The 22,774-nt window shown below is 44.1% G+C and overlaps 1 protein-coding gene across 1 annotated transcript; it reads left to right on the top strand.

The window, feature by feature from the left end:
• The first annotated feature begins 17,120 nt into the window (after positions 1-17,120).
• On the top strand, positions 17,121-22,369 carry LOC103627645 (3-hydroxy-3-methylglutaryl-coenzyme A reductase 1). Its single transcript, XM_008647942.4, has 4 exons — positions 17,121-18,245; positions 20,060-20,241; positions 21,224-21,570; positions 21,768-22,369. Exons 1-4 carry the CDS (start codon positions 17,407-17,409, stop codon positions 22,008-22,010), a joined length of 1,611 nt encoding a protein of 536 aa, XP_008646164.1. The 5' UTR covers positions 17,121-17,406; the 3' UTR covers positions 22,011-22,369.
• Positions 22,370-22,774: the final 405 nt, after the last annotated feature.

Genomic DNA, 22,774 nt, shown 5'->3' with positions numbered 1-22,774 from the left:
TCAAGTGAATAGTGCCGCGAGGGTAGATCTGTGAGGTTTGATTTGTTTTAAACCTAGGGACCTCGGCGCAAACTGTATTTCCAGGAAAACTTAATTAAAACCTGATTTAAATTCAAACAGAAACTTTAAAAACCCATAACTTCTGTTTGGTTTATCCAAATTTGGTCAAACTAATTTTGCCAGACTCTAAATAATGTACCCTATTTAGGAAAAATATAAAACCCCTTGGTGCTGTGGAAAACTTAAAAGTTCTGATTTAATGTTAACTTTGGCCAAAAGCTAAATAATAGTAAGAAAAATAGTTGGGCTATTTGACTAGGGTTAGGAAAATTTGGAGAAGTTTATATTCACCTACTAACCTGTTTAAAAATGTTAAACCCCTCTGTCCATTACATTAAGTTAGTTTTAACCCCTTATTCCAAATATGCTTAAGTTTAAGAAAAATAGGAAAAGTGACACAAATATTGAACCAGAGGGCACCCCTATTTTTGTTAGGTCACTTATTCAATATAGTTCACTAGAAAAATACATCATACCCTGTTTTAGTGTAAAGTGATCAAGATCTCTTTTATTTTAATAAAACAAGGGAAACTTAGAAAAATTCTACAAAAATAACCCCAAGGTAAAAACACCCCCACCCTTGGGATAACTATTGTTTTATTAGAGAGAACTTAGGAAAAATATGAAATCTGCCGTTTGACATTTTTCAAATAATAATGTAGTAGAAAGAGCCTTTTTGACCCTAAACTTGAGAAAATCATAACTAAATAACCACCCCTTAATTTTCTGTGATTTTTAGCACAAAGACCTATTATTACCATGAGATGCCAGTAAAAATAACCTTTAGGACAGAACCTACACATAATTAAGAGGTGTAGTGCAAAGAGGCCCATTTTGCATAACTTTTGTCATCTTTGTTTAAAGCCTAGTTTTTATACTTTAAGCCTCATATTCCCAAAACAAGCTAGAATGGCAAGTGACAACCCACTGTAATTTTTACAGAATTTTTGGAAATTATTAAAATCTTGTTGTAGTTCAAACCTACCTGAGAAACCCTAAATGGAAAATTTAAGAAAGGAAAATAAATAATGTGAATTAATGATTCCCCAAAACCTTGTAATCTGTCCACTAGAGTGTATCAAGACCCTACCAATTCCACTAGGAGTCCTAAAGCCAAACTTAAGTCTAAAGGGTAAAGAGTCTATCTATATATATGTACACCACTAGAAGCCCCACATGACTAAGAAAACCCTAAGTTACTTCTTAACTTAGTTTCTTTAACTTAATGTTCTTAAATCTTGCATAATCATGACATACATGTTCATTGCATTCGATAGACTGTAATCTTGCTGACGGAGAGTACATCCTCGTGCCGGAGCAAGGAGCTGCCCAGGAGGTTGCCCCCGACCCAGCACCAGAGCCTGCACCTGAGGACCTGCCTGCCACTACTTTTGAAGGCAAGCCCCGGTTTATGCATAACCTGTTTTATATGCTATTTTACTACACTTAATGATTGTAGGCTTGTATTGTGCACTTAAGTGTAGGAGTTGGTTGAAACCCTAGTTGCATGATCTCAGGAATCCTTTTTGAGATGGATACTAGTATGCTAGGTCGAGTAGCTGCTTTAATAATTAGGGATCTCGGTAGAAGTCGAGTGATTTTTCTAGCACTCGCGCGAGGACAGGAATTGATTGTATCCACCTTGATAACAGAATAATGATGGTCTGTGGACACGGATCCATGGGGATGCGTGGTCTACGAGATGAAATTGGAATAAGGATTTACGTGCGGATACCTGTGTCAAGCGTTTGAACGTACTAAACATATGCCGAGAAATATGGTAAATCGGTAAGCCTAGTACCTGATTGAACCTGGCAGCAGATTGCCCTCCTCACGCGACCTGAGACGAGGTCTCCCATTCCGGTTATGGTGGGTACAAGTGCGGTCACTGCACGACGGCCAGTCGGGGTCAGTGAGGCATTGTACGCCAAGGCGGTGAGCCCCTCTCTGCTGACGGGGAACCGATGGGGACGGTTGATGTGTGTGGGGACGGAGTGCCCCTGCATGTCGTGTGTTTAGGTTTACCTTGCAAGGATAAAAACTCGATTCGAATCGTCTGCTTCTCGCAGCTAATGAGACTGCTTGATCCATTGTACTGCATTGAGTAATAAGTGGAAGTATGATGAGTTGAGAAAAGATGTTGATTGTTAATAATGCTTGCTACCATGTATGAGTAGATAGTTCACTTTTAGCCTTAAGAGAGTCACACTTAACTTTGATTAAGTTAAAATCTTGATTTAGAAACTCAGCTAGTGCTTTTGGCAACCAAACCCCACAGCCAAACAGCTGCATGTCTAGAGGTAGAGGAGTATAGACTCCTCACACCGGGTAAGTCTAGCTGAGTATTAGTATACTCAGCCTTGCTTGTGGCAAAATTTTTTACAGGTTCTCTGGAGGATATGGTTGCTGGAGTGACTTGGCCGTCCACCTTGCCACCGGGTTGGACTGTCGAGTGGGACCCTGCCTCGGCTGAGGAGGAGCATGAGGAGTGATGGGACAGGCTTCCCCATCTCTCCATTTATTTATCGTTAGTTTATTCCGCTGCATTTCAGAACAATGATGGTTACTTTTGCGAAAACTCCGATGGTGACAATGGTGATGTAATAATTTAATACTCTTCCATGCATGGTATTATGCTTTATTGTATTTGCTCTGTGACTCACCATCGAGTGAGACTGTGGTACTTGATCCTGTCAGTGGCCGTGTCGGACTAGATCCGAGGGATTGACGGATTATTCCCATTTAAGTGTGGTCTAGCCTCTAAGGCGGGACTTGGGCACTTAAGTTGGAATAATTCGGGCAGTTCCGCCACATGTTCATCGTTCGTTCATAGTCCCTATTCATCGTCCGTTCGTTGGTTCGTCCAAATAATCTTTGTCCAGCCGTTATGCTGCCGAAATTCCGATCGTTCGTTTGTCCGATCATTCGATCGTTCGTCCGTTCGTTCATAGTTCCTATTCATCGTTCATCGTTCGTTCATAGTTCCTATTCATCGTTCGTTCATACGACTATTCGGCATCACTATTCATCATCGTTACTATTCATCATCGCTATTCATGAGCACTATTCATCATCGTTACTGTTCATCGATGATATCTATCGTTACTTTTTCGTCGTCACTATTCATCATTACTATTCATCGGTCATCCGATCACCCCAAATTTCAGCTACTCCTCAATCATGCTGTCCAGCTCATCTAAGACCTACCAGACCAATATTCCAGACATACGAACTCCGGTGACTGTGATTTTCCTTCCAGTAAGATCTTTCCATCTGGTCACCCATCCCAGATTTCTCCAAGTTGAGCACGCTTAACTTTGGGATTCTTTCAAGCCAGGCTTCCAAACTCAGATTCCAATAATTCTTGTTTCTAAATTCTTATCAAATTATTCGCTATCCAACCATGTCATCCCTTAAGCATGGTTCATATTCCAGAAAACTCTCAAAATACTCTTGTCCCATATTCTGCCTATAACCATTCTGTTCAGACTAAGTCAGACGATTCATTCGTCACTATTCTCACCAATAGTGAACTCTACTGTACTACACCACATACACCCAGCTATAAATACACCCAGTTACACTCTTCCTCTCCCTCTCCACACACTCAACACCCTCAGCCAAGGCAAACACCTCACCCACTCAGTTACTCCGCTCCGCCGGCTACGCGTATAGTGTCGCTTCGCCTCCAATCTACTCTCCTGGTAAGCACCTCCGCTCCACCACTAGTAATATCACAACACCACATGGCACAGATTCTGCTCAAGACTCTACCCATCCATATATCGCTATTCTGACCACTATACTAAATATTTGATGATATATTTGTTGGTTTGTATGTTTGCTTATTCATGTTGCATAGTTATCAAAGCGTTCATGTCGTCTCGTGAAGGCCGAATCTGCAAGTCTACGCCAGACAGTGGAGCCAGGAGCCAGTTCCGCGAGCTCTCACCCTTTCGCCGGTTAAAGCAACGGCAAGCTCACTGGATCCCTTTGATGCATAAATTACCTATGTTTTTCAACCACAACCCTCAGCCTGTTATTTATGCATGATATGATTTTGAGACAAGTTATTATGGCCACCCAGCCGCTTGCCGCAATTAATCTTTATACTCCTTGATATCTTTGTTACACATGATTTGAGAAAAGGTGTGAGTTTTCAAAAGAAATTGTTTTTCAAAATGGGTATGATGAAGGATTTTTACCCTTCTCACCCTTGAGTGGGATGATCAGGGACTCTCTGGTTTAGGGGAGGGCCTAAGGTGATGGCTCAGCTGGTTTAGGTGTGAGCATGAAGGATTGTCCCTCTCGCCTAAGGACCGGTTTGTCATCACTCCTTACCTATACTCTTATCAAGTACAATCACTCGAGACTGTATGGGCGGTCGCTCAATCTGAACTTGTACGGTCCGAACCCCAGGGTTATGATGGATGGGGAGCACCGGGAGGATAAGGAGGAGGAATGTTTTGTCCGGTTTGGGCATGGTGGTGGCCTGACTCCTTCTGGTATAATCGTTAAGGTACGGACGTGCAAGGAAAGAGAGAGATTCGGCATTCGGATCTCACGATGGTGAGATTGCAGAAACCGGACTAGTGGGTAAAGTGTACACTTCTGCGCAGAGTTTAAAAACCTATTCGAATAGTCCGCGTCCACGGATATGGATGAGTCATGGCATGGATTTGACAATTAGTGTTTTGTTTTCCAAAAATGCTTTTGAAAAGTGGTTTTTAAAAGGTCCGGCGGTTGAGCCATGAGTTATGGTGGACGGGAAGTCCAGTAGCTATTTTTGAAGATGAAAACCAGTAGGAAACTGCTGAGATACCTGGATGGTTTAGTCCAGGGGATTGAGAGCACCTAGAGAGGGGGTGAATAGGTGATCCTGTAAAACACTTGAAACTTAATCCACAAAACTTGATTAGGAGTTAGCACAATTAATCCAAGTGGCTAGAGAGGAGAAATTGCACAACACGATAACCACAAAAAGATCAACACAGAGATGGCACAGTGGTTTATCCCGTGGTTCGGCCAAGTCCAACACTTGCCTACTCCACGTTGTGGCGTCCCAACGGACGAGGGTTGCAATCAACCCCTTTCAAGCGGTCCAAAGACCCACTTGAATACCAAGGTGTTTTGCTTTGTTTACTATATCCCGTTTACGAGGAATCTCCACAACTTGGAGCCTCTCGCCTTTACACTTGATGTTCACAAAGAAGCACGGAGTAAGGGAGGGATGAGCAACGCACACAAGACACGAAATCAGAATACCAACACGCACACAAGTCACAACAAGAGCTCACAACACAACCCGACGAGATCACAACTCAAATGGAGCTCTAGTTGCTATCACAAAGAATCAAATGCGCGAAATCAAAGTCTTGGTGCTTAGGAGTGCTTAGAGAATGCTTGGTGTGTTCCTCCATGCGCCTAGGGGTCCCTTTTATAGCCCCAAGGCAGCTAGGAGCCATTGAGAGCATTCCAGGAAGGCAATTCTTGCCTTCTGTCGCCTGGCGCACCGGACAGTCCGGTGCGAATCTCTTTCCTTATTTGGCGAAGCCAACCGTTGCAGTTTTGGAGTCGTTGGCACATCGGACACTGTCCGGTGCACACCGGACACTGTCCGGTGCCCCTTCTGACCGTTGGCACTTGCCACGCGTCGCGCGCGGATTCTGCGGCCGACCGTTGGCCCGGCCGACTGTTGGCTCACCGGACAGTTCGGTGCACCACCGGACAGTCCGGTGATTTATAGCCGTACGCCGCCGTCGAAATCCCGAGAGCAGCCAGTTCGCCAGAGCCAGCCTGGCGCACCGGACAGTCCGGTGCACCCAGACTGAGCAGACTTTTGGCTGCTTCGAGCCACTCTTTTTTAATTGCATTTTCTCTGATTCTAACACTTAGACAAACATGTTAGTACACAAAAACCAGTATACTGAGTCTAGAATCATACCTTTGTATTGATTTGCACCTTATCCATCATTTGACATAGTTTATCACTTAAGCACTTGTGTTGGACACTAAATCACAAAATACTTAGAAATGGCCCAAGGGCACATTTCCCTTTCAATCTCCCCCTTTTTGGTGATTTATGCCAACACAACATAAAGCAACTAAAAGAAGTGCAACATCAATTCAAACGAGAACACAAATTTGTTTTGAATCAAATTTGGCATATATGGATCATTCTTTGCCACCACTTGGTTTGTTTTTGCAAATCAACCTCAATTTCCTATCTCTAAGTCAAACACACTTATTGAGACATAACAAAAGTTGTTCCAAGAGAAATTGATCAAAGATTTCAGAAACTCCCCCTTTTTCCCATAATTAAGCCTTCTCCCCACAAGAGACCAACTTGACAATAAGAGACAAACAAGAGTATTTTGACAAACAAAAACTCTAACTCTACTTTTTTCAAAATTCTCAAGTGGTAGCTGATTCATATCTTGCTTTGGCCTTATTTTCTCCCCCTTTGGCATCAAGCACCAAAACGGGATCAATCTTGGCCCTTAAACCTCATTGCCTCACCAAAATCTTCAAATAAGAGTGCAAAGGCAATAAGAATATGGAGATGAACTTGGAGTGAGTTACCCTCTCATCGGAGTGCAGTGGAAGTCTTGCATGGTCCAAGTTCACCTTTCCCTTTCAATCCACCTTTGAGACTAAATCAAGTAAACTCAAGCACACAGTTAGTCCCAAAGGGTCAAGTTGTAGCATGCCTCCCCCTAAATGAGTGCATCACTTGCAAATGGACTTGTGAGGTCCGGGGATCATGAGTACAACTTGAGCACCATAAATAAACAACAATATGCATAAGGGAACATGATCAAAGCATAAGACACATGTATGCTACACATCAATCCAAGTTCCGCGAATCTAAGACATTTAGCTCACTACGCAGCCTGCAAAAGGTCTTCTCATCTAGAGGCTTGGTAAAGATATCGGCTAGCTGGTTCTCGGTGCTAACATGAAACACTTCGATATCCCCCTTTTGTTGGTGGTCTCTCAAAAAGTGATGCCGGATGTCTATGTGCTTTGTGCGGCTGTGTTCAACAGGATTATCCGCTATGCGGATAGCACTCTCATTATCACATAGGAGTGGGACTTTGCTCAGATTGTAGCCAAAGTCCCTGAGGGTTTGCCTCATCCAAAGTAGTTGCGCGCAACACTGTCCTGCGGCAACATACGCGGCCTCAGCGGTGGATAGGGCAACAGAGGTTTGTTTCTTAGAACTCCATGACACTAGGGACCTTCCTAAGAATTGGCACGTCCCTGATGTACTCTTCCTATCGACCTTACATCCAGCATAGTCGGAGTCTGAATATCCAATCAAGTCAAAGGTAGACCCTTTTGGATACCAGATCCCGAAGCAAGGCGTAGCGACTAAATATCTAAGTATTCGCTTCACGGCCACTAAGTGACACTCCCTTGGATCGGATTGAAATCTAGCACACATGCATACGCTAAGCATAATATCTGGTCTACTAGCACATAAATAAAGTAAAGACCCTATCATAGACCGGTATGCCTTTTGATCAACGGACTTACCTCTTTTGTTGAGGTCGGTGTGTCCGTCGGTTCCCATTGGAGTATTTGCGGGCTTGACGTCCTTCATCCCAAACCGCTTGATCAAGTCTTGCGTGTACTTTGTTTGGGAGATGAAGGTCCCATCCTTGAGTTGCTTCACTTGGAACCCAAGGAAGTAGCTTAGCTCACCCATCATTGACATCTCAAACTTTTGAGTCATCACCCTGCTAAACTCTTCACAAGACTTTTGGTTAGTAGAACCAAATATTATGTCATCGACATAAATTTGGCACACAAAAAGATCACCATCACAAGTCTTAGTAAAAAGAGTAGGATCAGCTTTCCCAACCTTGAAAGCATTAGCAATTAAAAAGTCTCTTAGGCATTCATACCATGCTCTTGGGGCTTGCTTAAGTCCATAGAGCGCCTTAGAGAGCTTACACACATGGTCGGGGTACCGTTCATCCTCAAAGCCAGGGGGTTGCTCCACGTACACCTCCTCCTTGATTGGCCCGTTGAGGAAAGCGCTCTTCACATCCATTTGAAACAACCTAAAAGAATGGTGAGTAGCATAGGCTAACAATATGCGAATTGACTCTAGCCTAGCCATAGGAGCAAAAGTCTCCTCAAAGTCCAAACCTGCGACTTGGGCATAACCTTTTGCCACAATCCTGCCTTGTTCCTTGTCACCACCCCGTGCTCGTCTTGTTTGTTGCGGAACACCCACTTGGTTCCCACAACGTTTTGCTTGGGACGAGGCACCAGTGTCCAAACTTCATTTCTCTTGAAATTGTTGAGCTCCTCTTGCATGGCCAACACCCAGTCCGGATCTAGCAAGGCTTCTTCTACCCTGAAAGGCTCAATAGAAGAGACAAAGGAGTAATGCTCACAAAAATTAACTAATCTAGAACGAGTAGTTACTCCCTTGCTTATGTCACCCAATATTTGGTCGACGGGATGATTCCTTTGAATCGTCGCTTGAACTTGGGTTGGAGGTGCCGGTTGTGCTTCTTCCTCCATTAAATGATCATCGTGTGCTCCCCCTTGATCACACGCCTCCTCTTGATGAACCTGTTCATCTTCTTGAGTTGGGGGATGCACCATTGTTGAGGAAGAAGGTTGATCTTGCTCCTTTTGTTCTAGTGGCCTCACATCTCCAATCGCCATGGTGCGCATTGCGGCCGTTGGAACATCTTCTTCATCTACATCATCAAGATCAACAACTTGCTCTCTTGGAGAGCCATTAGTCTCATCAAATACAACGTCGCTAGAGACTTCAACCAAACCCGATGATTTGTTGAAGACCCTATACGCCTTTGTATTTGAGTCATAACCTAACAAAAACCCTTCTACGACTTTGGGAGCAAATTTGGAATTTCTACCCTTCTTCACTAGAATGTAGCATTTACTCCCAAAAACTCGGAAATACGAAACATTGGGTTTGTTACCGGTTAGAAGCTCATACGAAGTTTTCTTAAGGAGGCGATGAAGGTAGACCCGGTTGATGGCGTGGCAAGCCGTGTTCACGGCTTCCGACCAAAAGCGCTCGGGGGTCTTGAACTCTCCAAACATCGTCCTCGCCATGTCTATAAGCGTCCTGTTCTTCCTCTCTACCACACCATTTTGCTGTGGTGTGTAGGGAGCGGAGAACTTGTGCTTGATTCCTTCCTCCTCAAGATACTCCTCCACTTGAAGGTTCTTGAACTCGGACCCATTGTCGCTCCTTATCTTCTTCACCTTGAGCTCAAACTCGTTTTGAGCTCTCCTTAGGAAGCGCTTGAGGGTCCCTTGGGTTTCAGATTTATCCTGCAAAAAGAATACCCAAGTGAAGTGGGAAAAATCATCAACTATAACAAGACCATACTTACTTCCTCCTATGCTTAGATAGGCGATGAGTCCGAAGAGGTCCATATGGAGTAACTCCAGGGGTCTTGATGTTGTCATCACATTTTTGGCATGATGAGAGCTTCCTACCTGTTTCCCTGCTTGACAAGCTGCACAAGGTCTATCTTTTTCGAAAGTAACATTAGTTAGACCTATCACGTGTTCTCCCTTTAGAAGCTTGTGAAGGTTCTTCATCCCCACATGTGCTAAGCGGCGATGCCACAGCTAGCCCATGCTAGTCTTAGCAATTAAGCATGCATCTAGACCGGCCTCCTCTTTTGCAAAATCAACTAAATAGAGTTTGCCGTCTAATACACCCTTAAAAGCTAATGAACCATCACTTCTTCTATAGGCAGACACATCTACATTTGTGAATAGACAATTATACCCCATATTACATAATTGACTTACGGATAACAAATTATATCCAAGCGACTCAACTAAGAATACATTAGAAATAGAGTGCTCATTTGAGATTGCAATCTTGCCTAAGCCTTTAACCTTGCCTTGATTCTCGTCACCGAATATGATTGAGTCTTGGGAATCTTTATTCTTGATGTAGGAGGTGAACATCTTCTTCTCCCCCGTCAAGTGGTTTGTGCATCCGCTGTCGATAATCCAGCTTGATCCCCCGGATGCATAAACCTGCAAGGCAAATTTAGGCTTGGGTCTTAGGTACCCAACTCTTGTTGGGTCCTACAAGGTTAGTGACAATATCCTTAGGGACCCACATGCAAGTTTTATCTCCCTTGCATTTTGCCCCTAGTTTCCTAGCAATCACTTTCCTATCCTTTCTACAAATCGCAAATGAAGCATTGCAAGCATGATAAATTGTAGAAGGTTCATTTATTATTTTCCTAGAAACATTAACAACATTTCTTCTAGGCATGTGATTAATAACATTTCTCCTAGCTAAATTTCTATCATGCATAATGGAAGAACTAGAAGCAACCATGGCATGAGAATCAAAAGCATCATAACTTCTATAAACATTTCTAGAATGTCTCCTATCATGATACATGAAGGCATGGTTCTTTTGAGCACTACTAGCCATAGAGGCCTTCCCTTTCTCCTTGGCGGAGATGGAAGCCTTATGGCTTGTTAAGTTCTTGACTTCCCTCTTGAAGCCAAGACCATCCTTAATTGAGGGGTGTCTACCAATCGTGTAGGCATCCCTTGCAAATTTTAGCTTGTCAAATTCACTCTTGCTAGTCTTAAGTTGGGCATTAAGACTAGCCACTTCATCATTTAATTTAGAAATGCAAACTAGGTGTTCACTACAAGCATCAACATTAAAATCTTTGCACCTATTGCAAATCATAACATGTTCTACACAAGAGTTAGATTTACTAGCTACTTCTAGTTTAGCATTTAAATCATTATTAACACTTTTTAAAGTAGAAATGGTTTCATGACAAGTACATAGTTCACAAGAAAGCATTTCATTCCCTTTAACTTCTAGAGCAAGAGAATTTTGTGCACTAACAAATTTATCATGCTCTTCATATAAAAGGTCCTCTTGTTTTTCTAGTAATCTATTCTTATCATTCAAAGCATCAATCAATTCATTAATCTTATCAATCTTAGTTCTATCTAAGCCCTTGAATAAGCATGAATAGTCTATTTCATCATCATCATCACTAGACTCATCCTCGCTTGAAGAAGCATAAGTAGTATTGTTTCGAGTACATACCTTCTTCTCCTTTGCCATGAGGGATGTATGATGCTCGTTGGGGAAGAGGGATGACTTGTTGAAGGCGGTGGCGGCGAGTCCTTCGTTGTCGGAGTCGGACGAGGAGCAATCCGAATCCCACTCCTTTCCAAGATGTGCCTCGCCCTTCGCCTTCTTGTAGTTCTTCTTCTTTTCCCACTTTCCACTCTTCTTTTCCTGGTCACTATCATTATCGGGACAATTAGCGATAAAATGACCAATCTTACCACATTTGAAGCAGGAGCGCTTCCCCTTCGTCTTGTTCTTGTTGGAGTGCTCCTTGCGACCCTTTAGCGCCATCTTGAACCGCTTGATGATAAGGGCCATTTCTTCCTCATTAAGCCCGGCCGCCTCAACTTGCGCCACCTTGCTAGGTAGTGCCTCCTTGCTCCTTGTCGCTTTGAGAGCAACGATTTGAGGCTCGTGGATTGGGCCATTCAATGCATCATCCACGTATCTCGCCTCCTTGATCATCATCCGCCCGCTTACAAATTTCCCAAGAATTTCTTCGGGCGACATCTTGGTGTACCTAGGATTTTCACGAATATTGTTTACCAGATGTGGATCAAGTACAGTAAAGGACCTTAGCATTAGGCGGACGACGTCGTGGTCCGTCCATCGCGTGCTTCCATAGCTCCTTATCTTGTTGACGAGGGTCTTGAGCCTGTTGTACGTCTGGGTTGGCTCCTCCCCTCTTATCATCGCGAATCTCCCGAGTTCGCCTTCCACCAACTCCATCTTGGTGAGCATGGTGACGTCATTCCCCTCATGTGAGATCTTGAGGGTGTCCCAGATCTGCTTGGCATTGTCCAAGCCGCTCACCTTATGGTACTCGTCCCTGCACAATGAGGCTAACAACACAGTAGTAGCTTGTGCATTTTTATGAATCTGTTCATTGATAAACAAAGGACTATCCGAGCTATCAAATTTCATTCCACTCTCTACTATCTCCCATATACTAGGATGGAGAGAGAACAAGTGACTACGCATTTTGTGACTCCAAAATCCGTAGTCCTCTCCATCAAAATGAGGAGGTTTACCAAGTGGAATGGAGAGTAAATGAGCATTGGTACTTTGAGGAATATGAGAATAATCAAAAGAGAAGTTTGAATTAACCGTCTTCTTTTTCTCATAGTCGTTGTCGTCGTCCTTTTGGGAAGAAGAGGACTCGTCGCTGTCGTCGTAGTAGACGATCTCCTTGATGTGCCTCGTCTTCTTCTTCTTCCCATCCTTTCGTTTGTGGCCCGAGTCCGAGTCGGTAGGCTTGTCCTCCTTTGGATCATTTACAAAGGACTCCTTCTCCTTATCGTTGACCACCATCCCCTTGCCCTTAGGATCCATCTCTTCGGGCGATTAGTCCCTTTCTTGAAGAGAACGGTTCTGATACCAATTGAGAGCACCTAGAGGGGGGGTGAATAGGTGATCCTGTAAAACACTTGAAACTTAATCCACAAAACTTGATTAGGAGCTAGCACAATTAATCCAAGTGGCTAGAGAGGAGAACTTGCACAACACGATAACCACAAAGAGATCAACACAGAGATGGCACAGTGGTTCATCCCGTGGTTCGGCCAAGTCCAACACTTGCCTACTCCACGTTGTGGCGTCCCAACGGACGAGGGTTGCAATCAACCCCTTTCAAGCGGTCCAAAGACCCACTTGAATACCGCGGTGTTTTGCTTTGTTTACTATATCCCGTTTGCGAGGAATCCCCACAACTTGAAGCCTCTCGCCCTTACACTTGATGTTCACAAAGAAGCACGGAGTAAGGGAGGGATGAGCAACGCACATAAGACACGAAATCAGAATACCAACACGCACACAAGTCACAACAAGAGCTCACAACACAACCCGACGAGATCACAACTCAAATGGAGCTCTAGTTGCTATCACAAAGAATCAAATGCGCGAAATCGAAGTCTTGGTGCTTAGGAATGCTTAGAGAATGCTTGATGTGTTCCTCCATGCGCCTAGGGGTCCCTTTTATAGCCCCAAGGCAGCTAGGAGTCGTTGAGAGCATTCAAGGAAGGCAATTCTTGCCTTCTGTCGCCTGGCGCACCGGACAGTCCGGTGCACCACCGGACACTGTCCGGTGCGGATCTCTTTCCTTATTTGGCAAAGCCGACCGTTGCAGTTTTGGAGTCGTTGGCACACCGGACACTGTCTGGTGCACACCGGACAGTCCGGTGCCCCTTCCGACCGTTGGCACTTGCCACGCGTCGCACGCGGATTCTGCGGCCGACCGTTGGCCCGGCCGACTGTTGGCTCACCGGACAGTCCAGTGCACCACCGGACAGTCTGGTGATTTATAGCCGTATGCCACCGTCGAAGTCCCGAGAGCAGCCAGTTCGCCAGAGCCAGCGTGGCGCACCGGACACTGTCTGGTGCACCACCGGACACTGTCTGGTGCACCACCGGACAGTCCGGTGCACCCAGACTGAGCAGACTTTTGGCTGCTTCGAGCCACTCTTTTTTAATTGCATTTTCTCTGAATCTAACACTTAGACAAACATGTTAGTACACAAAAACCATTATACTAAGTCTAGAATCATACCTTTGTATTGATTTGCACCTTATCCATCATTTGACATAGTTTATCACTTAAGCACTTGTGTTGGACACTAAATCACCAAAATACTTAGAAATGGCCCAAGGGCACATTTCCCTTTCAGGGATTTTGTTCTATATTTAAAAACTTCCTACTCCTTTGGGAGAGGATGCGCTTTGAAAAATATAAAATGTTTTACAAAATAACCCTACATCAAATATTGCTATTTCTACAAAATATCCTCAGCTCCACATATTCCATACATTATATCTGATTTCCCCATTCCGCGAGTGAAGGTGGGCTGCTGAGTACGTAAGTACTCACCCTTGCTTATTTGTTGTTTTTCAGAGAAGAAGATTGTTGATCGGGTAAGAGTTACGCCTATTCCCAACCTTGCTTGTGGCTGTTGGGCCGCTGGTTTGCTTCGTTGCGTATATCGGGCTGCTTCAGCCCCACTCTGATGATATGTCCTGAGTTGTGGACCAACTCTTAAAGTTGATCGCCACCTTTATAGGTTTGTCTCGTTTAAGCAGATCTGGAATCATCTGATATATAAATGTGTTTACTAGTCTCCTGGGACTAGTAATTGTATCACATTTGAGTCCCAAAAGGATTGGGGCGCTTCACCATAGCAAGGAGAACTATCTTCCGCACTCCGAATTCATAATTATATATTTCTAACCCTAACCCCAAGTGAAGTGTGTGTTCAAAGTTTGTAATTTTCAGGTTTCGCCTATTCACCCCCCCTATAGGTGATTTTCAATATCGCCTCCCAATCCACCTATTCAAAACAAGCTGTGAAAAACATCATATATAAATGACGCATTGTTAAATTCTATACAACAAAATAATGAACAAAGAGATAGACGCAGAGCACAATTAATAAGTAGGGATGCAACAAGCAAGCACATAGACACAGCTGTGCAGAAAACTAATCTAGTGAATCTCTTGTGTTGATTTTCGCTACCAAGCAACAATCTCTTGGTCTAAGTTTCTCCATATGGTCTCTAGAAAAGATGCTAAGGATAGCTCACCTGAAACTGAAGATGCCAACAAAGTACTGTCTCCAGAAAGTAAGAACACTTTGCTGAACTGCTTAAGCAAGCAGGCACTTGTAGTTGCTACACATGAGAGTGCAAAAAACTTGCCTATTGATTATATCAAAATGCTTTTGCCTTGTTAAGAAGAGATGTGGCTCAAGGATCTCCAGGTGAAGCGACAACTTCTACACCACCACCAGCACACTTCATACTTGTTGTCATGTCTCTCCTAAAAGCTTTCTTAGTTTAGGGTTTTAGGGTTTTAGGGTTTAGGGTTTAGGGTTTAGCGACAACTTCTGCGCCCTTTCATGGAGAGCCGGTGCGTGGTCGACGGAGAGAGAGTGGATCTGAGCGCCTTCCATGGAGACCGAGGTTGGGGTCGCCGTGGACCGCGCCCTTCCATGGAGAGCCGGTGCGTGGTTGGCGTGGTGGAGGGGGAGGGCGCGGACGGTGGCGAAGCCATGTGGTGAAGATGTGGACGCCCACGGTATTGGCTTATAGAGTAGTAGAGATTTATATTTTTATTGTCCATCCATTTTAAACATAAGACTATTTTAAACTATTATATTTGTCTATTGTGGGTAGTTTAGTGAGATTATATTGTTTTAACGATTTAATTTAGTCTGTTCTAAATTTTTTTTGACTCTGACCTTGCTCGTACCACTTGTATACTTGGTATACACGATAGATATGATTAGGGGCGGACCTAGAGGATAGCCTAGGTAAGCCTTCGACTACCGGAGAATTTGGCTCCAAAACAAACTAGTACTCATCGTTTAGGTCTAAAGAAACAAATCTATGCATCTTGCAGCCTAATTAGATGAATTAAATGTATTAAGAGATATTTTGTTTATTTTCTGCTCATATATTGAATCGGTGAAAATTATATATATGCGGTACCGAATTATACATAGTATTATATGTCAAAAAAAATTGTGCTCGACTACCTTAAATTTAAATTCTAGATCGGGCACTGGATATGGATATGATAATGTGTCCATTTCCACGTAAATGTCACTTTGACTTCAGGTAGTGAGCGCTCGCGCACGAACCCGTCCTCCAATGTCTTGTCGCCTGCTTAACACAGCCACTAGCTTACGTTGGGAACAATTCAGTCATGCGTTTAGCGCTTCAGACGGCTCACCAACAGGTGTCATGATCGCCGCACCCTGGACGTCGGCAGACGCCTTCGTACACAAATCCATCGTCACGGCGGCAAGCGGCGGAAGTGAAACGGAAAGTCTGACCAAACCTCTCCGTCCTCTAGCTTGCAAGGAAAGAAAGGAAACGCTGAAACAGTGGGCTCGCCGAGGCGGCGGCGCGGGCACCGTGTCCGGCCCCTGTCCGCTCGTTTGCCAACATGCGAGTCGCGTTAAATTACAATGAGATTTAATACCCTTCCAATCTTTTTCGTTCAAGATACAGATAAACAAAATTTAAGGCTATCTTCATCAATATTCTATCTTATTGTTTAAACTTCACTCTACAAACAATGTTATTTACAGTTAAAAAATATTTTATATAGCTATGTACACACAAACACATACTTAAAATATACATTTATCCACATCAATCTACTCACTAAAATTAATACTAAAATTTAAAACGTATATAGTATAAGCATATAATATAATCTTATCATGTAATTTTGTGGTTTTTACTGCTCATCATGTTTTAATATAATACTGTTTTGATGGAATATAATACTACTTTAAACTATTACATATATCTGTGAGTGATTTAGTAAAATTATACCGTTATACTAGTTTGATTTAGGTTGTGTTTGGTTGGATGCACATGGAGGGATGAAAGGAGGCGGCCACCATTTCAATAGTGTTTGGTTGATGATGTGTTTGGTTTGGCTTTTGGCTTTGGCTTTTGCCCCCTAAAAGCCAAAAGTCAAACCAAAGGGTTGATGCAGGGAGCGGTTTTTTTCTAAAAGCCGACTTTCTCGCAGTGCAAAACTGAAAGCATCCTGGACCTGCTTTCAGTGGCTTTCGGATGGAACTGTGAAACATATATCGAAGAACTTTTAACGGCTTTTAGTGGTTTTCACCAAACGTTTTTTTAGCTTTTTAACAACTTACAGTCAACAACAGCTTTTTCTACAGCTCACAACAACTTTTTTTACAGCCACACAGTCCAACCAAACAGACCCTGAGAGTCACGTAGAGACGAAATAAACCCCGGATTAGTTTTTGGTGGCGGTGCAATCCAAAAAATCGAGGAAACGATGTCGCTCCTGCCTCGTTCTATTTTGACCTCAAATTAAACACATTCTTAGCCTCTGTTAGAAAAAGTTTAGGCTCCGTCACTGAATCTACTCCAACACCGAAACAGCCCCGTTTTAAAGTGGAACATGTCCAGACCGCCCGTGTCCGCCTCTTCCGACGCTGCGGCCTTGCGGATTCCGTGCACACCAGTGCGAGAAACCCCGCGGCCACTCCGCGTCCGTCCGATCAACGAATCGAACCCCCAGCAGGCCGCACAGCGCCGGTCCGGCATGCTACGCACTCTCCCGCAGCACCGGCAGCACGCACGGCACGACACACAATCGTCGCACGCGCCCCCGGTTCTCGCTCTCCGCTCGTAACCCCCTGACGGTGGCCCGTGGCCGGTTAAGCCCGAGGCCCGAGCGGCGGTGGATGGACGTGCGCCGGCTCGGAGGCCGCATCGCGGCGGCGCTGAGGGCGCTCGGCGCGGGGGGCTCGCTGTCGCTGCCCATCCCGGCGTGGATCACAAACGCCCTTGCGATGATCTCGCTCGTGCTCTCCTCCTGCGACCTGCTCCGCCTCTGCAGCGACAGGGACCGCCGGCTCCGGTTCTCGCTCGGCGGCCGCGAGTTCGTCACCGTGGTCTGCCAGCTGGCCTCCATCGTGTACCTCTTCAGCCTTTGCGGCACCGGCATCCCGTCTGCGGACCCCGAGACCCCCGCCCGCCGCGACCAGGGCGCCGGCTCCCCCGACCAAACGCGCGCCGCCGACGCGCCGGAGACATTGCATGGCGGGGACGAGGAGATCGTTGCCGCCGTGGTGTCCGGGGCGCTGCCGTCGCACCACCTCGAGTCGCGCCTCGGAGACTGCCGCCGCGCGGCCAGTCTGCGGCGGGAGGCGCTACGGCGGATGACGGGGCGGGGCGTCGACGGGCTCCCGCTCGACGGGATGGACTACCAGGCTATCCTGGGGCAATGCTGCGAGATGCCCATCGGGTACGTGCAGTTGCCGGTCGGGGTCGCCGGGCCGCTGCTCCTGGATGGGAAACAGTACCATGTTCCCATGGCTACAACCGAGGGATGTCTCGTGGCTAGCGTCAACCGCGGCTGCAGAGCCATCGCGGCGTCTGGGGGCGCCGTCAGTGTGCTGCTCCGGGATGCAATGTCTCGTGCGCCTGTCGTTAAGTTGCCGTCGATAAAGAGGGCAGCGGAGCTCAAGGCGTTCGTCGAGACAATTACCAATTTTGAGATTCTGTCTGCTGTCTTCAATAGGTAAACATCCTTTTCCATTTGTCGACCTGAAGATTGCTTGCTTACTTAAAATGGGATATGAATCTGCTTAACTAATACTAACTACTTATAGAGGACAGTGCGGGGGTACACTGATAGTAGTTAAAAATGCATTCCCTTGATGCACCTTTTAAATATCCCTTGTGCTGTTTGACTATTGTCATGATGTTGGCGGCTAGAATGACATGGTATTAATATATTGGTCAGGTGATTGCCCACAAACCAAGTGTCCTTTTCTTATTTGGGTGATGATGATAGGAGGGACTGCCCAGCTTATTAGCTTATCCTAACTTCAACATGCACTGCCTGAGGCAACAGCAATCACCTCCTATTGTAGTATCAGTGGCATTATGTACTTATGTTTCCTTATTTCCCGGGTTTTGTTATTGGCCATTTGCGAATGATGCATGTTTATGCTTTCTGAAATGTTGTCCTTGAATTGTCGTGTTGCGTTTATCCAACCACAGGATATTTGCAAATGGTATCAATTTATACTTATGAAGTGTTGCCCTTGAATTGTCCTGTTGTGTTTGTTGAAACCGCCAGTAATGTCACGGTTTGTCGGTTACGATCTTACTCATGGCATGTGGGCTTATCGTCACATGGTTTCCGTACTTCCTAGTAACTGTCGGCATATGTTCTTAGAAAGAAGGGCAGTTGATCCTAGTAGCTGGTTTCTTGATTTCATAAACCTAAATTAATGTCGGTTTCTGCAAGTTACAGAAGCTTTAAACATTTGTTCTATTGCATTGTTCGGAACTTCTGCTTACTTGCTTTTTAATCTCACTAGAAGCTTTTGGTTCTGTTGTTTTCTAGGCTTGATAAGCTTTAGGTTTTTTTTTGGTTCACACCAGTCCACTATTTAAGGCATGATTATGTTGTGTTTCTCTCTTGTAAGAAAATATGGAGTCTATTTTCTCAGGTTTCATTTTTTTTCAAAATCATGGTCATGTGCACACCCTATCGACGTATTCTTCGTTACTACTGGTTGCATGCATAAGCATTCACGGGTAATCTGGCATTTCTATTAGCATTTAGTAATCAGCTTATTAGGAATGATGTGTTCTACCATCTAAATCACTGCACATTTAATTAATAATGCCTCTCATTAATATTAATGTTCTTCCTCACTTTGCTTTATGCCTAATATGTTATTTCACTACTTTGAAACTTTTATCAGTCCATTATGGTTGCCTCCACTTCTCTATGTTGACCGTTTTCCTTTAATTTTTCAAACTTAGTCACATTGGCACATTTTTTCTTTCTTTCAAAGTACTATATACTGAAACTATCCGTTGTTGGTTTGCACCTTTTTGAGGATAAGATATTAAAAAGTTGCAGGCATTTTTATCATTCAAGCTATGCATTTGAGATTTGGTGTTACAATATCATTTGTGGGCGTAGCGATTGGCAGACAATCTGTTTGGATAACTCGGTTGTTCTATATGGCATTTGCTGATTTGGCACTTCCTTTAGAAGACTAGTTTTACTATGAAGCCTAGCTGCTGTTATTCCCATGTTAGTAGTATTGCATACCTCATCATACTAATTTTCATTCCAGACTTCCAGTTAGACATGTATCATATGCATGCTTGTATGAGGGACACATTTCTTGGTCAGTTTTTTCAGAAACATGAGAGGATTAGTTTCTTCTTTAATTGTGCACACTTGGATTGCATCTTAGCAATTTTATGTCTCAGTGATTGTTTTCTTAATAATAAAATCAATACAATTCATAGACAATGCTACTTGCTTTATCTGTTAGAGGTGACATCCGAATTATTTCATGTTCACAGGTCCAGCAGATTTGGGAAGCTTCAGGGTATTCAGTGTGCACTAGCAGGTAGGAACCTTTACATGAGGTTCACTTGTAGTACTGGAGATGCCATGGGAATGAATATGGTGTCAAAAGGTGTTGAGGATGTCTTGGGCTACTTGCAGAATGATTTCCCCGACATGGATCTCATCAGCCTATCTGGTTTGGTTCTTCCCTTCTGTTATAGCAAAGAAAAGCTAGTTTTGCACTCTTTCAATAAAACTGTTCAAGAAAAAAATATCAGACAACTAAACACAATGTAAGTTTGGACTCTTTACTTGCTAGTAATTTTACACATGAATTGCTGAAGGAACTGTTTGACTGAGGCATAGAAAATGCATACTTTTTATTGGTTCTGTGCCAGTGTTATCCAAGGAAAGTGTGTGTGCCACATTTTTTTCAATAAAACTAGCATGTTAGTTTACCAGAAAACTTCGATAGAAAAATTATCAGACAACTAAACACAATGTAAGTTTGAACTCTTCACTTGCTAGTAATTTTACACATGAATTGCTGAAGGAACTGTGTGACTGAAGCATGGAAAATGCATATTTTTTATTGGTTCTGTGCCAGTGTTACCCAAGGAAAGTGTGTGTACCAGATTGTTTGATAAGCTTTCATTTTTGCTCTCCATAGTCAAGAGCTCAATGTGTCAAATACAAGCTGTTCTTCTCATAATGCATAGTTTGCTGCATTGCATCTGATTCCGAGCAAACTTGTACTGTGGCTGAACATATTCAGCTACCATTGCCACCTTTTCTTACTCGTCATTGCAACTGCAAGGCTATCCCCAGCAGGTTACTCATACCCATCTCCTATTTCAAACTTTCTCTGTAAACAGTGCAGTATGCAGTGCAAAACAGTATTTTGCACGATCTGCTGGTCATAGCCTAAGCAAAGTATGTCTCTGTACCAGATTATGCTGAATCTGGGATCTTCATGTTGCTATCTGTATTGTTTTACCACTCTCAAGCTCAAGCATAAAGAGAAGTGCTTTTTTTAATAAAAAAACAGCAGCGAGATAGTGAATTTACTGGCTGGTTTCCATTTGACATGGAACAAATTCGTTGTAATAATTATGATCTGTTATTAGCATTCCTCCCTCCCCAGTCATGGTATTCACGTTGACCTTTTTTTATACCAGGTAACTATTGTTCAGACAAGAAGGCTGCAGCTGTAAACTGGATAGAAGGTCGCGGGAAATCTGTTGTTTGTGAGGCCACAGTCAAAGGGGGAGTTGTGCAGAGTGTTCTTAAGACTTCTGTGCAAAAACTTATCGAGCTTAATATTGTAAAGAATCTCGCTGGGTCAGCTGTAGCCGGAGCTCTTGGAGGTTTCAATGCCCATGCAAGCAATATCGTAACTGCCCTGTTCATTGCTACGGGGCAGGATCCTGCCCAAAATGTTGAAAGCTCGCAGTGCATAACCATGATGGAGGCAGTGAATGATGGAAGTGACCTTCACGTTTCTGTGACCATGCCTTCTATTGAGGTACTATGATTTTCGTGCTCTGTGCAATGTTATAGACTTTATAGTTAGTACTAAAAAGCTTCGTTGGAATTTATGAAATGACTATCCCCATTATCCTTCCAGATCTTTTACTTATTCCTCGTGCTTTTATATTTGTGATCTGATCGAATGCCGTATTTTGTGCGAACAATCTGTCTTAGTAACCTGTCCCTTCTCAGGTAGGCACTGTTGGGGGCGGCACTTGTCTTGCTTCACAGGCTGCATGTCTGAACCTGCTTGGTGTGAGGGGTCCGAATCGTGACTCACCTGGGGCAAATGCTAAGCTTCTGGCTACCATTGTCGCTGGCAGTGTGCTTGCTGGCGAGCTCTCTCTCCTGTCAGCCCTTGCTGCAGGCCAACTTGTGAAGAGCCACATGAAGTACAATCGATCAAGCAAAGATGTGCCAGGTGCTGCTTCTTGAGTATATTATATGCAGCAGCTCGTCGGGTACTCCAAGGCTCCAAGTGACATGTTTTATACAGCAGTAGCCCAAGCGAGATCGTCGCTAAACAACAGAGATGGGCAGAGGCCCGACTGTAGATAAGCGAGCAGGTCCTGACAGCAAGCGCAACCTGTTTGACTGTTCCGTGGACGCTATGTTAGCGACGTACAGCACCTGACAGATTATGCAGCTTCTGACTGTAACTTTTGTTTATGTATGTTTAGCGTTCGGTTGTAACCGTTCAATTTTTTTTGGTTTGCTTTGGATAGCAGAAGATCAGATAAAATTTGTGTTCCTTTTTGTGCAGTATAGTAATTTGCCTGTTATTATTATGTTGATATCGCGAAGAGCTTGAGATTCTGTGTGCATTCTCCGCTTTTTTTTCCCTCCATCCCCGACTCTCAAGCTTCCAGACGATGTTTTCCTGACATAAGATGTTATTGGTGTTCAAGGTTCAGAACAGAAGTGACCCCTGTTGCCGCTTGCCAGGCCAGGAACTTGCTTTCTGCCGGAAGCCGAACAACACGGATTTCAATAGGATAATGTGGTCTTGTTCATTCTGCTCACAGCATTCAAAAGGAGAAAAATGATAAAAGATGAGTGTCTGTGCTCCTTATCAAGCAGCATAATGGACAAGTTGAGCGATCCTTCTCTCTTTCTTTCCGGGCATGTTCGGTTGCACAGAGATTAAAGAGATTAAATCACTTCCTATTTAGTTTTAGATTTTATTTGGAGGGCTTTAA

Source organism: Zea mays, chromosome 5 (genome assembly GCF_902167145.1).
Source record: "Zea mays cultivar B73 chromosome 5, Zm-B73-REFERENCE-NAM-5.0, whole genome shotgun sequence".
Lineage (NCBI taxonomy): Eukaryota > Viridiplantae > Streptophyta > Magnoliopsida > Poales > Poaceae > Zea > Zea mays.
This window is presented reverse-complemented; position numbering and strand designations above follow the sequence as displayed.

What these genes read in the sequence shown, in the direction of transcription:
- LOC103627645 (XM_008647942.4), top strand. Translation starts at nt 17,407, where the DNA reads ATGGACGTGCGCCGGCTCGGAGGCCGCATCGCGGCGGCGCTGAGGGCG. An exon ending in CTGTCTGCTGTCTTCAATAG is followed by an intron (nt 18,246 to 20,059) that starts GTAAACATCCTT and finishes TCATGTTCACAG; the next exon opens with GTCCAGCAGATTTGGGAAGC. An exon ending in TGACCATGCCTTCTATTGAG is followed by an intron (nt 21,571 to 21,767) that starts GTACTATGATTT and finishes GTCCCTTCTCAG; the next exon opens with GTAGGCACTGTTGGGGGCGG.